We start from the raw sequence: 13,629 nt of genomic DNA, 5'->3' as shown, positions 1-13,629 counted from the left end.
TGGTCAAGTTTGCTGTGGAGGTTTCAAACATTGCTCCAAATCTCCTTGAATCTGGACTTTGTGGTTGACCAATAGAATGTAGTAGAAGTGACTGCTGGTTTCCAGACCCAAACTATCCTATCTCTGGATGCTCACCCTTACAACAACTCAGCCTTCAATTGACAGCAAACTGAAACAGCCTGTGGAGTGGAACTAGGCCCTAGCTGAGATTTCAACTGATAGCCAACACCATCTTGCCAGCCTCTCGAGTCATTTAGAAATTGGATCCTCCAGCCCCTAGTGGAACAGCCCCCATCCAACACCATATGGAACAGAAATGAGTTGATCTCACAGAGCCGTGCCCAAAGCCCAGATTTATGGGCAAAGTAAATGATTGTTACTTGTAGCCACTAAGTTTTGAGGTAGTTTGTTATGCAGCAATAGGTAACTAATAGAGTCACCCAGCTTCACTGTCAACATTACCACTACCTGAATGATAGACATGTTTTATTGGGAAAATGATTTTTCTCTGTTCCTATGCTTCTGCACTAGTGGGTTGGTTCAGTAATAAATATGTGAGGCCTTTTGTTTGGGGGGAGAAAAGGAGGAATTTTAGAGTTAATACAATTTACCCTTCAAAAAGCTACAAGAATCAGATTAAGTCAGCGCATAAGAGAACTTGGCACAAAGTAATTGATGAATGCTTATATAACAAAAAAATTTAAGGAATTATCTTGAGTCAAGGGAATGAACTTAAGGAGTTTTACATTCTGACATAAACATTACCAAAAAGATTATTTTTTAAGATCATAAGAAATGCATGGTTTGTCTACTACTTTACTAGCAACCAGCTTGGCCCTTCTGTGACTCAGAGCTGACTTGGAATCTCAGCTACATGCTCTTTTACTAGCGTCTGAATCCTTTCAGTTTCTTCTCTTAGCCATCATCTGACCAAATTAAATATGGGTGTTCCTTATTTATCCTGAAGCTCATGCCCAGCTTTATTTTCTGCCAGAGGAATCTGTCCTTCGCCGTGTAATGAACTAACCGCACTGAGCTGCTCTTCTTTTCTGAGGGTGAAAATGGGAGCTTACTCTTCCCTTCCTACCTCTCCTCCCTGAGAAGAGACTGGATGAAACCCTTCTCTTTTGGTTAAGTAGAAGGCAGAGACACAAAGTGCATGTAGAATCTGCAAGTACACGTCGGTGACAACAGTCTCGAAAGCAGCTGGCCTTGCTTCCACGCGCGCGCAGGGGAGAGCCTCGCCCCCACGCCTGCACACGCTTGGTCAGCAATCTGCTGCGCTTGCAGATCCTGCCGGACGGTATCAAGTCTCTGATCTCACGTGACTGTCAAAACCACCCAGAAAGGGAGCGGGAGAGAAGGGAAACCGAAGCAGACACGGAGACGACCCGTTAGAGAGCTAGGAAACCGCAGGGGGTGGACTGGGACCGAGGACGCCCGCCTCTCCCGTCGATCTCCCCTCGGCGCGGCCCTGGTCCTGATGCTGAGCACCCGGAGCGCGCACACCTGCGCGGGGGCAGGACGAGCCAGCCAATGGAGAACTCGCGTCCAGGAGGCGGGACGGGGAAGCCTCGACCGACCCAGCCTGCCCGAGAGGGATGCAGCTAATGAGCGCCTCGTGCTGGAGAGAGACGGCGGCTCGACCAATGAGAGGCGGAGGCCCGCCGGGCTGAAGGTGGAACAGCCAGTGGGGCGCCGGGGCGGGGCGGCGAGACCAGCGCCAACCCGCCAGCGCCGAGCGCCGGCGTGCTGTCCGGATCGCCGCCCGCCATGGCCCGCGCTGCCCGGCTCCTCGCCGCGCTGGCAGCGCTCCTGGCCGCCGCCGCCACAGGCGGAGACGCCCGGCCCAGCAAAATCGGTGCGGGAAGGACGGGGTGGGGGGCTGCGCGGGGGAGGGCTGTGAGGGAAAAGGGATCGTAGCCGGCAGCTACCGGGTGGGGGAAGGGGAAGGAAGCTGGGCGAGGGAGGGGTCTTCGGGAGAGGAACGGGCTGGAGAAGAGGCGAGGGACTGAGACTGGGCGAGGAAGGGGACCGGTGGGAGGCAAGGTGCTGATGCCGGACGGCATGGGCTTGTGGCGACGGCTGCCTGGGGCGGAAAAGAGGCTTGGGACCGAACTGGCCACTGATCTCACCAGAAGGGCCAGGAGCATTGAGCATCTGCGGTGGACCTGGCTCTTTGCCAGGTGCCCCGATGGCTGACAGAGAGGCCCGCGACTGGGTGATGTCATTCATAAAGGTTTATTGAGGGCCGTCTGTGAAGCAGGCACAGTGCTCCATAGTTCCTGTCTGGAGGCGAGACTGCACAATACAGGGAAGTCAGTGGTAAGGCTGAGAAGGTACCCCGATGGGAAGAGCACTTCGTCCATCTTCCAGGCTCCGGGAGGGCTCTGGAGGGCTTCCTAGAAGGAACATCTAAGCCAAAACCTCAGAGAGAATAGGAGAGAGAAAGCAGGAAGGTCTGCTGGAGATCAATTTGCTGAATGACAGTGGAGAACTTTTAACAGCAGTCATCTTGGGTTTTATTAAAATATTTTATTTAGAAAATTTTCAGATGTACAGCAGAGTTGAAAGAACTGGATACACAGTGGTCAACTGTGTACTCACCACCTAGATTCTGCCCTTAGCAAACTGCTCCTGTACTTGCATTATTACATAACTATCTTCCCCTCCCTCCATGAATTCAACTTACATCTTAATGCATTTCAAAATAAACTGCAGGCATCAGGACATTTGCTAAATACTTCTTCCTGCATCTCATTGACGAGAGCTCCATATTTGTTTGCTCTTTCTATTGACAATTGTCAATTTTAACTCGACAGGGCTCTTAAAGATATTCCAGTCCCTCACATATAAAATTCCCAGAGGCAGAGATGCTAGTCTTCTAGCATCTGTCGGGGGACAGAGTCCCCACTCCACTAAGTTGCCCTCTCTGCCCCCTTATTGGCAGGGAAACCTGTCCCTTGAAAGCACCACAGACTTATTGGGCTAGTACAGTGCTAAGGCTTCTTTGGATTACAAAACTGCAGCTCAGGCCATAAAGGGTTAAGACAGATGAGCCTGCCAGAAATCAGTTTGGGACTGAGAGTCTAGGGTTTTCAGGGGAGAGAGAATCCTGAGAGCTAGAGCAGACAGAGAAGACCTCAGGGAGAAGGTGGATTTTGGCTCCGAAGGATGGGGAAGTTAGGCACCCTCTGTCTGGAAGGGCAGGGCACTCCTTTCATCTCCCAAAAAATGGGGAACCAGGCAAGACATTTCACACTGGCCCCTGGGAAGGGGCAGGGCCTCCTCCCAGCACTCCTGTTTCCAGCAGTACATGGCTGGTTGCCTGCCAGGTCCCTGCCTACCTGGCCCAGTGGTCACCCGGGGCAGGACACTTGGCAATGCCAAGATGCTTGGTAGCTTTTCTGATTGTCCTCATCTTGGTGGTTTGGATTCTACACATGAGATTGTGGAGCTTTCCTGTGAGGATGGCTTCACCCCCAGACTGCTGCAGGGTCAAATCTGAATACCTCTGTGTGACATTGGACTCTTTACCCCCACCCCCACAGTTCCACACACCACCCTGTTCGTGCTGTTCTCTCCAGGGAGAATGTGCTTCTGCTGCCAGGCAAAGCCAATCGTCCTCCAGGGCCCTGGTCAGACGTTACTTCCCCTGCGAGGCCTGTGTCTCCATGTGCTCATGCACAATACGTTGCTTCCTCCTCAGGATTCCCAGGAACCCTGTTGTCGCACGGGTCACACGTTGTCATAGCTTGCAGTGCTCGAGTCTGTCTGCCCACTCCCTGCCTGAGCTCAGGAGGACAAAAGCCGTGCTTGAATCTCTTGGGCCCTACCGTGTCTTATCATGGACCAGGGAGTGGGTGTCGGTTTGTGGGCATTGAATGCGCTGCTTCTCAATGAGGTGAGCTCTTCTGCTTCCCCAGAGTCCTGTGGGCAGCTTCGAGGCCTCATGATATTAGTTCCTCTGAAAAATGGATATCTTGGGGCTCTGTCACAGACAGGAAGGGAGCACACTGGTTGAAAAAGGTTAAGGGCACTCTTAGAAATGGCTTTGTAAACACTGAAAAGGAGGAAGTGTTTGGTTTTTGTTTTGTTTTGTTTTGTTTTCCAAGATGCAACAAATACTTAGCTTTACTGCCTGCCAGGGTCTGGGGGGTCTAGGGAGCTGCTCTCAGTCCTTAAATGGACCAGTGAAGGATAGTGTGCAAGAATAAGGCTCTGGGGAAGGAGCATGTGCTGGAGGAATATGTGGGAGTGACACCTGACTTGTCTTAGGTGAGTGAGGCAAGCAAAACTTTAATTGCACGCGGTGGCCCTAGAAGCAGCAAGGCAAAAGGCGACAGCGTTCCCAAAAAAGGAAGCAACATAGGCCACAACACAAGTGTGAGAGAGCAAAGTCATGGGCTCCACAGCCAAAGAAGTCGAGGCAAATAAGGGGGAGAGGTGGAGGTGGGGCAGGGAGTGCCCAAGTAAATGGAGGCCAGATCAAAAAGACCTTTGCCTTCTTGACAGGACCTAGGCGGTCTGTCATGGGTCCAACAGGGGTCTGGGAAGGAAAAATCAACGCCAAATTTACCTCCTTTTCTATTTAAACAGACTGTCTGAGTGTCTAGATTAGGCTGTCTGGACAGTGGTGCCTGGTAACCCACAGAGCCCACATTGCCAGTGAAACATTTTACCAGTGACTTGGATGAGAGCACCCACGGCTTATGAACCAAGTTTACAAACAGCAGAAAAGCAGGAGGCACAGTGAAGACAGTAGATGATGAGATCCCCAAAGACATCAAAGCTGAAACTTTAGAACAAGAGTCCAAACCGGCATAGGGTGCCCTGCATAGTAGTGAGAGGCCCGTCCCAGGGTACATTCCAGTCTTGGCAAACAGCAAATGTAGAAGTGATTAAAGTGTCAGGTGGTAGGTTGCCCTAGACCAAGGGTTGGCGGACTTCTTCAGTAAAGGGCCAGGGAGTAAACACCTGAGGCTTTGCAGGCCATAGGGTCTCTGCGGCAAGTACTCTTCTCTGCCACCGTAGTGTGAAAGCAGCCATAAGTAGGCTCCAGAAGGAGGGTGTCCCAGTAGAACTCTGTTTGCAAAAACAGTTGTGGCCTAGAATTGGCCCGCAGGCTATAGTTTGCTGAGCCCTGGATTAAGGAGTCATTTCCAAACACTGATCTTGCCTAACAGTACCTGCAGTGACCAGGTTTTCACCAATTCAGAATGAAATAAAAATAGGGACAATGTAGTGAGTTTGTATAAAATTAACTGTATTCTCTTTACATGATCATCCAGAATGTTGAGATTCTTTCCTGCTAACGTGTCTTTTTCATTATAAAATGAGCGTTACAGTAGGTGACAATTTTCAGGTTGTCCTTTGCTCTCTGCAAATAGCTTTACTAAAACACCAGCCTGCAGATTTCCTTTTTGAGAGGTGATAAGTAGATGAAATGCAGGGGCCTGGGAACCACCTCCCAGGGGGTGTCAGCGTGGGACCTGCGGCCTTACCACCCCCTGCACTGTCTCTCCCCTCTCTGCCGCCCTGGCCTGCTGACAGCCGTGGTTGGGGCCGGAATCGGGGGCTCCGCCGTAGCCCATTTCCTCCAGCAACACTTCGGGCCCCGGGTACAGATCGACGTATTTGAGAAGGGGACTGTGGGTGGCCGCCTGGCCACCATCTCCGTCAACAAGCAGCACTACGAGAGCGGGGCCGCCTCCTTCCACTCCCTGAGCCTGCACATGCAGGACTTTGTCAAGCAGCTGGGTGAGTGCGTTGCACCAAAGTCCTCTCCCCCCACCCCACCCCCCGTGTGTCTTGCCAGGGCTGGTGGCAACCACTGGGCTTTTCCCAGATGGCCCTGGAGGTCAGGGCCAGAGGGTCATGTAGCCCCATCTCCTCGTTTTACAGATGGAGCATCTGAGACCAGAGAGGGGAAGGAACTTGCCTGAGGTTACACAGTGAGTTAGTTGCAGAGCGGGGATTAGAACCCAAGCCAGTTTCTTTCCCTTTTGACTTGCTGCCTCTCGGTAGCCATAATTATAATGTCTTCCATGTGCTGTGTGCTTGCCAGGTACCTGGCATCCTTCCAGGTGGGATGTAGGCATTCCGTCCTCCCTACCCAGCCACCCTCCTGTAAGGCAGGTGTTAGGTCTCCTGAGGAAAGGAAGGCTCAGAGGGTTTCCACACCTTTGCTGCGGCCCCACAAGGAGTAAGAGCCGAATTCAACCCCAGCAGCAACTAGTGAAACCACAGGCAACAGTCCTGTTTGAAACACAAGCTCTGCTTCTCAGAAGGGACCAGGTGTACTAAAGAGAGCTAAGTGGCAAACACACACAGTTACTCATCGCAGCGTTGCTGGAGGTAGCAGAAGGTTGAAAACATCCCACCTGCCCCCGCCCCCCACTGGGATCTGAGAGTAAATACTGTTGAAGTGCACAGCAGCCAGACTGGGGAAGTCCTTCAGGCCTAGTGTAGAGCACTTGCAGAGACACAGCGTGTCAGTAGGATGCAGAGCTGCAGATAGTATGTGGGGGCGGAGGAGGAGTGACTCCTGGCTATACCCATCCTTAGGAGTGTTGGCAGAAAATCTCTGGAAGGATGCCGAAGGAATGTGGCCTCCGCAATGGGGAACTTGGTGGCTCAGGGACAGGAATGGGGGGGAAGAAACAGAAGCCTGTGACTTGGGGCAGGTCCTAGAAGCTAAGCCTCGGTTTCTACATCTTTAACTGGGGGCTGCTATCACCTGTTCTGCCTCTTCCCAGACTGAGAAAGGATGAAGCGAGATGCTGAAGTCCCGGTGCTCTGTAGGCTGTTGCGTGTGGATGGTTGAAAAGAGCCGGGACTCTGCCCAGATGGTCTTGGAGCTGGGGCTTGCCATCCAAGAGCCAGCAGTCAGTCCCTGGCCATTCCAGGATGACAGCTGAATTCCCCGCACTCGTGACTGAGTGCATCCCTGTTCAAAAAAACCACTGTAAACTGGTACATTACTTTAAATCTCACGTCTTTATCAACTAGCCTTCTCTGGGCATGTGTTGACTGTTCCAAACAAGCAGCACAGAGGAGCAGACCGTAGTGGCTGGCTCTTCCCTTTAACAGAGCCAGTCCATTTGCATCCTTCAGGAGGACCCTAAATGTCGCTCAGGCACTGCTAGATCTCCTGGGGGTGAGGGGCGCTCTGAGAGGGACCTGAGGGGCTCCTGCCTGTCCCCTCAGGCCTGAGACACCGGCGAGAGGTGGTGGGCAGGAGCGCCATCTTCAGCGGGGAGCACTTCGTGCTGGAGGAGACAGACTGGTACCTGCTGAACCTCTTCCGCCTCTGGTGGCACTACGGCATCAGCTTTTTGCGGCTGCAGATGTGGGTGGAGGAGGTCATGGAGAAGTTCATGAGGTACGCCAGGCGGGGCTTGCAAACGCCACCACCTACAAGGACACCCCCAGCGTGTGCGGAAGTGGAGGCAGCTGGTGGGAGAGGAGAGCGGGCAGTGGGCTGCCCCGAAGAGCAGGGCCCTGTCTGAAGGGGGTGGCTAGCACTCTGCCCTGTGGGAATGCCGATCTCCTGTGGCTAGGTCTTTCGGTTTTCTAGAAGATGCCAGAAATCCAGAGTGATGTGTGAAATCTCCTGGTTTTTCAGTATATGTAACCAATTCATCTTAGAAATAAGCCAAATGAAGCACATCTAGAGGCCTTTTACAGCGGCAGGCTGTGCCCTTCTAAGCCCAACTGACCCCCGGTTTTCCCATGTAGAACAAACTCCTTTTTCACCACTTCCCTCCTCCTTGGGCCCTAGCCTCCTCCCCGACTCCTTCATATGATGAGGACAAGTGGTCCGATGTCACTGTGTCTGCTTCTCACCGTTCACCCACTCGCCACCTGGCACGCCAGCTCTCCCCTGAGGGGCCTCCTTGCTTCCTGGTCCAGAGGCAGACATTCAGGATGGCCTCCCGGCCTCCTTGCTGGGTCCTGGTGCTTTGCCCCCCTTCTCACCTCCACACCTATGCCCTTCATGGCATCCCTACCTGTTACTTACCAGGAATCCCCCAGACATAATGTCCTTACCCTTCTGACGTCTTTCCCCCTTGTCCATTTTACTCAAACCTACAATGCTGATTTTCTTTCATGGAGAGGAACTCCATCTGGATGTCCCATTATGACCAGACTCAGCATGTTGACAAAGCAGCCCAGGTAGAGGCAGCATTTCAAAGACCAATGCCTCCAGAACTCCATCAGCTAGTCAGTCCCTGAGACTGGGGCTGCTGTGGAGGGGCGAGACGGGAGCCCGCTGGGGTGCAGGGGAGCCCTGTCGGATGAGGCTGGGAGGGAGGCCAGGCTGGGCTAGCACCAAACATGACAACACTGGTGTATGAGGCCAGTCCCACCGGGTCCACCATGGCCCTAGAAGCCAGCGCAGAGCACATGCTGCTGAAGCGAGCAGTGTGACAGTGGGGGTGGACTGTGGCCCCCTGCCTGGCAGTCCCCTGCGGGTGAGAAGAGGACTGTACCCTCAGGCAGGATAGTTCAGACACCATAATTGTCCTTTAGCAGCACCGTGGGGAAACCAGGTCTAGTGGGGCTCCAGACAGTTTGCCCTGCCCCCCTGCACTGTCCCTATAGTTGGGGGAGGCCCAGCGTCAGCAGACAGGCCAAGAAACCAGCCTCCTCTCTCACCCTCCTCGTGGAAAGGCAGGGTGGCCCTGCTGGGCCAACCAGGTGGTGGGAGCCAGGACTGGCTGGTCAGCTGGCACACGGGCTCCAGCTCTGCGTGTCTTCCAGGATCTATAAGTACCAGGCCCATGGTTACGCTTTCTCGGGCGTGGAGGAGCTGCTGTACTCGCTGGGGGAGTCTGCCTTCGTCAACATGACCCAGCGCTCCGTGGCCGAGTCCCTGCTCCAAGTGGGCGTCACTCAGCGCTTTATCGACGATGTCGTCTCCGCTGTCCTGCGGGCCAGCTATGGCCAGTCTGCAGCAATGCCTGCCTTCGCTGGTGAGCCTCTGCCCTCGGCCTGCCTCCTGCCCTTCCCTGGCCCACAGCACCCAGGATGGGTTGCCACCCCCACCCCCACCCCCCGCCAGTGTCAACCCCACACCCACCAGGCTCAGTACAGCTGTCTAAACCCTCAACATTCCTGCCTCAACCCTCTTTGATTCTGGCATGGGCCCTCCAGGCTGCCAGGAAATGATGTTCACCCCATTTCTAGATGGTGGAAGCAAAGCTCAGCTCTTAGTTCCAGTGTGTTTCCACCGCTCCTGCTGGGGCTGGTTTCAGGACCTGGCCTGCTGGGGCCAGCGGGCGTGTACATAACCTGCCGCCCTCCAGCTCAGGCCAGGGCCCTTCTCTCCTCCCCGCCTCCTAACGTGGAAGGTGCAAGCTCAGTCCTTGATCCGCGTCTCAACCACTCACACTTCCACCCACCAACTCCCAAGCACGCCTTCCAGCCCAGACCTCCCTTCAGGACTGCAGACTCACGTGGCCAGTGCTACCCTTACGTCTCCACTGGTGGGCCTGGTGGGTTTGCCAAGGTGGCCAAACCTGAGCTCTTGACCTACCCCTCAAGCCCGCCTCTCTGAGAGTCTTCCACAGCTCCTTCCATTGCCCCAGCCAAAACCCGGACTGGCGCCTTCTCTGATATCCATCACATACGATATCCATCACTTACCATATCTCATCTGCAAAGGAAGGAAGGAGGAAAGGGAGGGAGGGAGGGAAAGAAAGAGGAGAGGAAGGAAAGGAAACAAAAAAGGGAAGCAAAGGAATCTGCTTTGCCTTCCACTTAGAGCCAGAATCTGACCGCTTCCCAGCACTGCTTCCTCCATGGTCCAAGCTCAGCACCCCTCACCCAGATTACTGCAGGCCTCCTGCCAGGCCCCCCTGCCCCACCCCTCGTCCCCTTCCCCCTGCAGGCTATTCTTTTTTTTTTTTTTTTTTAAGATTTTATTTATTTATTTGACAGAGAGATCACAAATAGGCAGAGAGACAGACAGAGAGAGAGATGAGGAGAAGCAGGCTCCCTGCTGAGCAGAGAGCCCCATCCCCTGCAGGCTATTCTTAACACATCAGCTGGTTGAGCCTTTTAAAACAAAGACATCAGATCAGACCTAGGTTGACCTACGTTGTAAGGTCTATAAGGGCTCCCACTTGCCTTCAGATAAAAGCCAAGAGTCGTTCCAGTGGCCTGCAAGGCCACCATGGTCCAGGTCCCACCACCTCCCTGCTCCCTCCCCCCAGCCCAGCCACTCTGGACCCCTTTGCATGTCTCCTGCATTCCAGATGCACTCCTACCTTGGAGCTTCTGGGCAGCCATTCCTCCACCCGGAACATTCTTCCCTGAGACACAGTCATGGTAAACTCTTATTCCCTAAAATGTCTTTATGCAAATGTTCCTTTTCATTGCCGCTGTCCCATCACCCAGCTTTCAGTCCCATGGACACCTCCTCCCACCCCCTGCAGTGCCAGTCCCCTACCCGGCGGCATCATTTACTTCTTTCGTCTCTTCCCCCTAGAATGTCAGCTTCCCAAGGGCAAGAAGCTCTGTCTCCTTTGCTCACCGACGTACCCCCAACCCTTAGAAAAGGGCCTGGACCCGTGGAGGCACTCAGCCCATTTTTGTTGAATAAATGAATGAAAAGGTGTATATTTGACAAGCATCTTCCTAGTGTCCAGGATGCTATCCCTCTTGCTGCTGGCGTGGCTGGCTCCCTTCCAGCCATGAGGTCCCGCCATGTGTCCCCTCAGCGAGGCTCTCCTGCTCACTCTTCCAGTAGCTTGTGTGTATCCTTGAAGATACAATTCATATACCACACAATTGACCCATTGGTATTTTTAAAGATTTTATCTTTAAGTAATCCCTATACCCAACAACCCAGTGCAGAGCTCGAACTCACAACCCTGAGACCACAAGTCGCACCTTCCACTGACTGAGTCAGCCAGGTGCCCCCAATTCACCGGTGTAAAGTGAATTTGAGTTGTGCATCCATTATCACAATCAATTTTAGAGTATTCTCAATGCCTCCAGAATCCCACATACCTGTAGCCATCACCTCCTGGACAGCCCGCCGCCTTCTAGCCCTGGGCAACCATAAATCCACTCTGCTTCTAGGGATTTGCCACTTCTGGGCAGTCTGTACAAACAGAATCTTACCATCTGTGATCTTTTATACATGGTCCTGGCACTGAGCGTGTTTTCAGTTGATAGCCTTGTGAATTTTGCTGTATTTGTGCATATGTTGTCTCTCCATGCCCGCGTTGGGGGATTCTTGGCCTGACGGGGGGAGGCCCAGCAGGTAGGATGGTGCTGGACTCTGCAGCCTCACAGCCCAGTGATTCTGAGAACCCACTGGCCACTCTCCCCCCTCCCAGGAGCCATGTCACTAGCTGGGGCCCAGGGCAGCCTGTGGTCTGTGGAGGGAGGCAACAAGCTGGTTTGCTCCGGCCTGCTGAAGCTCACCAAGGCCAACGTGATCCACGCCACAGTGACCTCTGTGACCCTGCAAAATACGGGTGAGTGAGCAGAGCAGCGTGCATGGCCACTCTGTTTCCTAGACCAGGGGTGCTTCCACCAGCCTGTCCCTAAACCCTGCTCTGGGAAAGGCCACCGACTGGTTCCAAAAAACCGGTGGGAAGCTCCAGCACTGCCAAGTGACACCAGAGGGCACTGTCGTCCCGATTCTAATGTCAGGGTCTCAGAAGGCTGAGACTCCCCTCCAGCCAGCCCCATTCATTTGACTTTGAGCCTCAGCCTTGCCCCAGTCCCTCCAGCGACTGAGCCGCAAAAGCTCCAGACTCCTGACTCCCAGTCCAATGCTTCCTCTGCAGCCACACCAGTGTGGAAAGCCCAGGACCCAGCATCCGGAGGGTCCTGCTACACCCAAAGCCTCGTACCCTCAACTCTGGGCCCCAGGTGGACAGCAATGGGTAGTGGCGAGAAGTAAATTGACTTTTGTGCTCTATTATCTCTCCTTCCAGAAGGGAAACCCTTGTACTATGTGGAGTACGAGAACGAGGTGGGCAACGGGTCTGACTTCTATGACATAGTGGTCATCGCCACGCCCCTGCACCTGGATAACAGCAGCAGCTCCATCACCTTTGAGGGCTTCGACCCACCCATCGATGCTGCCCAGGGCTCTTTCCAGCCCACCGTGGTCTCCTTGGTCCACGGCTACCTCAACTCTTCCTACTTCGGTTTCCCCGACCCCAAGCTCTTCCCCTTCGCCAGCATCCTCACCACAGACTTCCCCAACTTCTTCTGTGCCCTGGACAACATCTGTCCGGTCAACATCTCGGCCAACTTCCGGCGGAAGCAGCCCCAGGAGGCTGCCGTCTGGCGTGTCCAGTCCCCCAAGCCCCTCCTCCGGTCCCAGCTGAAGACCCTCTTCCGCTCCTACTACTCGGTGCAGACCGCCGAGTGGCGGGCCCACCCCGTGTATGGCTCCCCCGGCACCCTCCCACGCTTCGCCCTCCACGACCAGCTCTTCCACCTCAATGCCCTGGAGTGGGCGGCCAGCTCGGTGGAGGTGATGGCGGTGGCTGCCAAGAACGTGGCCCTGCTGGCCTACAACCGCTGGTACCAGGACCTGGACAAGATCGACCAAAAGGACCTGATGCACAAGGTGAAAACCGAGCTGTGAGGGGTCCGGGGAGAGCCGGGGAGCGCCCGACCCCCGCGGAAGATGGTTCACCTCCACAGCAGCCCAGGCTGGCAGGCTGTGCTGGCCACCAGACCTCGTGTGGCAAGCCGCTGCCCCTGCCGGCCTGGTCCCTGCAGCCCACTCTCTGCCTTTCTCTCTTAAGGACTTTCACAGTATTTGCTTCTTGTTAAGGGGAGACTAAGAGAGGGAAGGAAATTCAAGCCTGTGTATTCATTTTATTTATTTATTTTTTTTAAGAAGAAATAAAAATCCATCTCTCCAGCTGCTTCTAATTTGGTTGCCTAAGGGGAAGATGGGAGTGACTGGGGAGGAAATAAGGGGCAGAGAATGCCGAGTCACATTTCTTTATTGCTTCTCATTGCCTACTCTCAAAATGTATGTGAGGCAGCACCTACAATGAAACCGGGGTGCCTGGATGGCTCAGTTGGTTGAGCGGCTGGCTCTTGTTTTCGGCTCAGGTCATGATTCAGGGTCCTGGGATCAAAGCCCTGCTTCATCTCAGAACTCCTTCTGACACCTTTTCATTCTTTCTTCTGCTGGGGTGAATGTTTGTGGGTAAGGTAGGGCTGCCCTCCCCCATCTGGGAACTTGTATTTTTTTTTTTTTAAAGAATTTATTTATTTGACAGAGAAAAATCACAAGTAGGCAGAGAGGCAGGCAGAGAGAGAGAGGAGGAAGCACACAGGCTCTGGGCTCTGTGTTCAGCAGGGAGTCTGCGTAAGATTCTCTCTTGCCCCTCTCCCTGCTTGTTCTCTCTTTCTTTCTCTTGCCTCGTCTCTCTCGAATAACTAAATCTTTAATAAAAACCAAGACATGTACCAGATGGTTACAAATAAAGTAGAAGACCAGAAAACATAAGACATGGTAATAGCTCCTATTTCCTGTGTGCTTGCTAGATATGAGGTACCTAGTTAAATACTAGGGTACTAGGTACCTAGACACCACCTCTCAACAAGCCTCTTAACAACACTGAGTATTAGGAGAGATGA

At 53.7% G+C, this 13,629-nt stretch overlaps 1 protein-coding gene across 3 annotated transcripts; it reads left to right on the top strand.

Moving 5' to 3' along the window:
* Positions 1-1,705: 1,705 nt before the first annotated feature.
* PCYOX1L (prenylcysteine oxidase 1 like) lies at positions 1,706-12,901 on the top strand. 3 transcript variants are annotated; one of them, XM_082726295.1, is made up of 7 exons: positions 1,709-1,861; positions 5,554-5,760; positions 5,905-5,954; positions 6,759-7,384; positions 8,767-8,978; positions 11,352-11,492; positions 11,958-12,901. In XM_082726295.1, the coding sequence occupies exons 4-7, from the start codon at positions 7,350-7,352 to the stop codon at positions 12,617-12,619; spliced, it is 1,050 nt and encodes a 349-aa protein (XP_082582421.1). In that variant the 5' UTR covers positions 1,709-1,861; positions 5,554-5,760; positions 5,905-5,954; positions 6,759-7,349; the 3' UTR covers positions 12,620-12,901. The 3 variants fall into 3 exon arrangements, with proteins under 3 accessions (XP_082582419.1, XP_082582421.1, XP_082582420.1); XM_082726293.1 differs by lacking the exon at positions 5,905-5,954 and having other exon boundaries at positions 1,706-1,861; positions 7,210-7,384; XM_082726294.1 differs by lacking the exons at positions 1,709-1,861; positions 5,905-5,954 and adding an exon at positions 4,156-4,278 and having other exon boundaries at positions 7,210-7,384.
* The last annotated feature ends 728 nt before the right edge of the window (positions 12,902-13,629 follow it).

Source organism: Mustela nivalis, assembly GCF_964662115.1.
Source record: "Mustela nivalis genome assembly, chromosome: 3".
Lineage (NCBI taxonomy): Eukaryota > Metazoa > Chordata > Mammalia > Carnivora > Mustelidae > Mustela > Mustela nivalis.
This window is presented reverse-complemented; position numbering and strand designations above follow the sequence as displayed.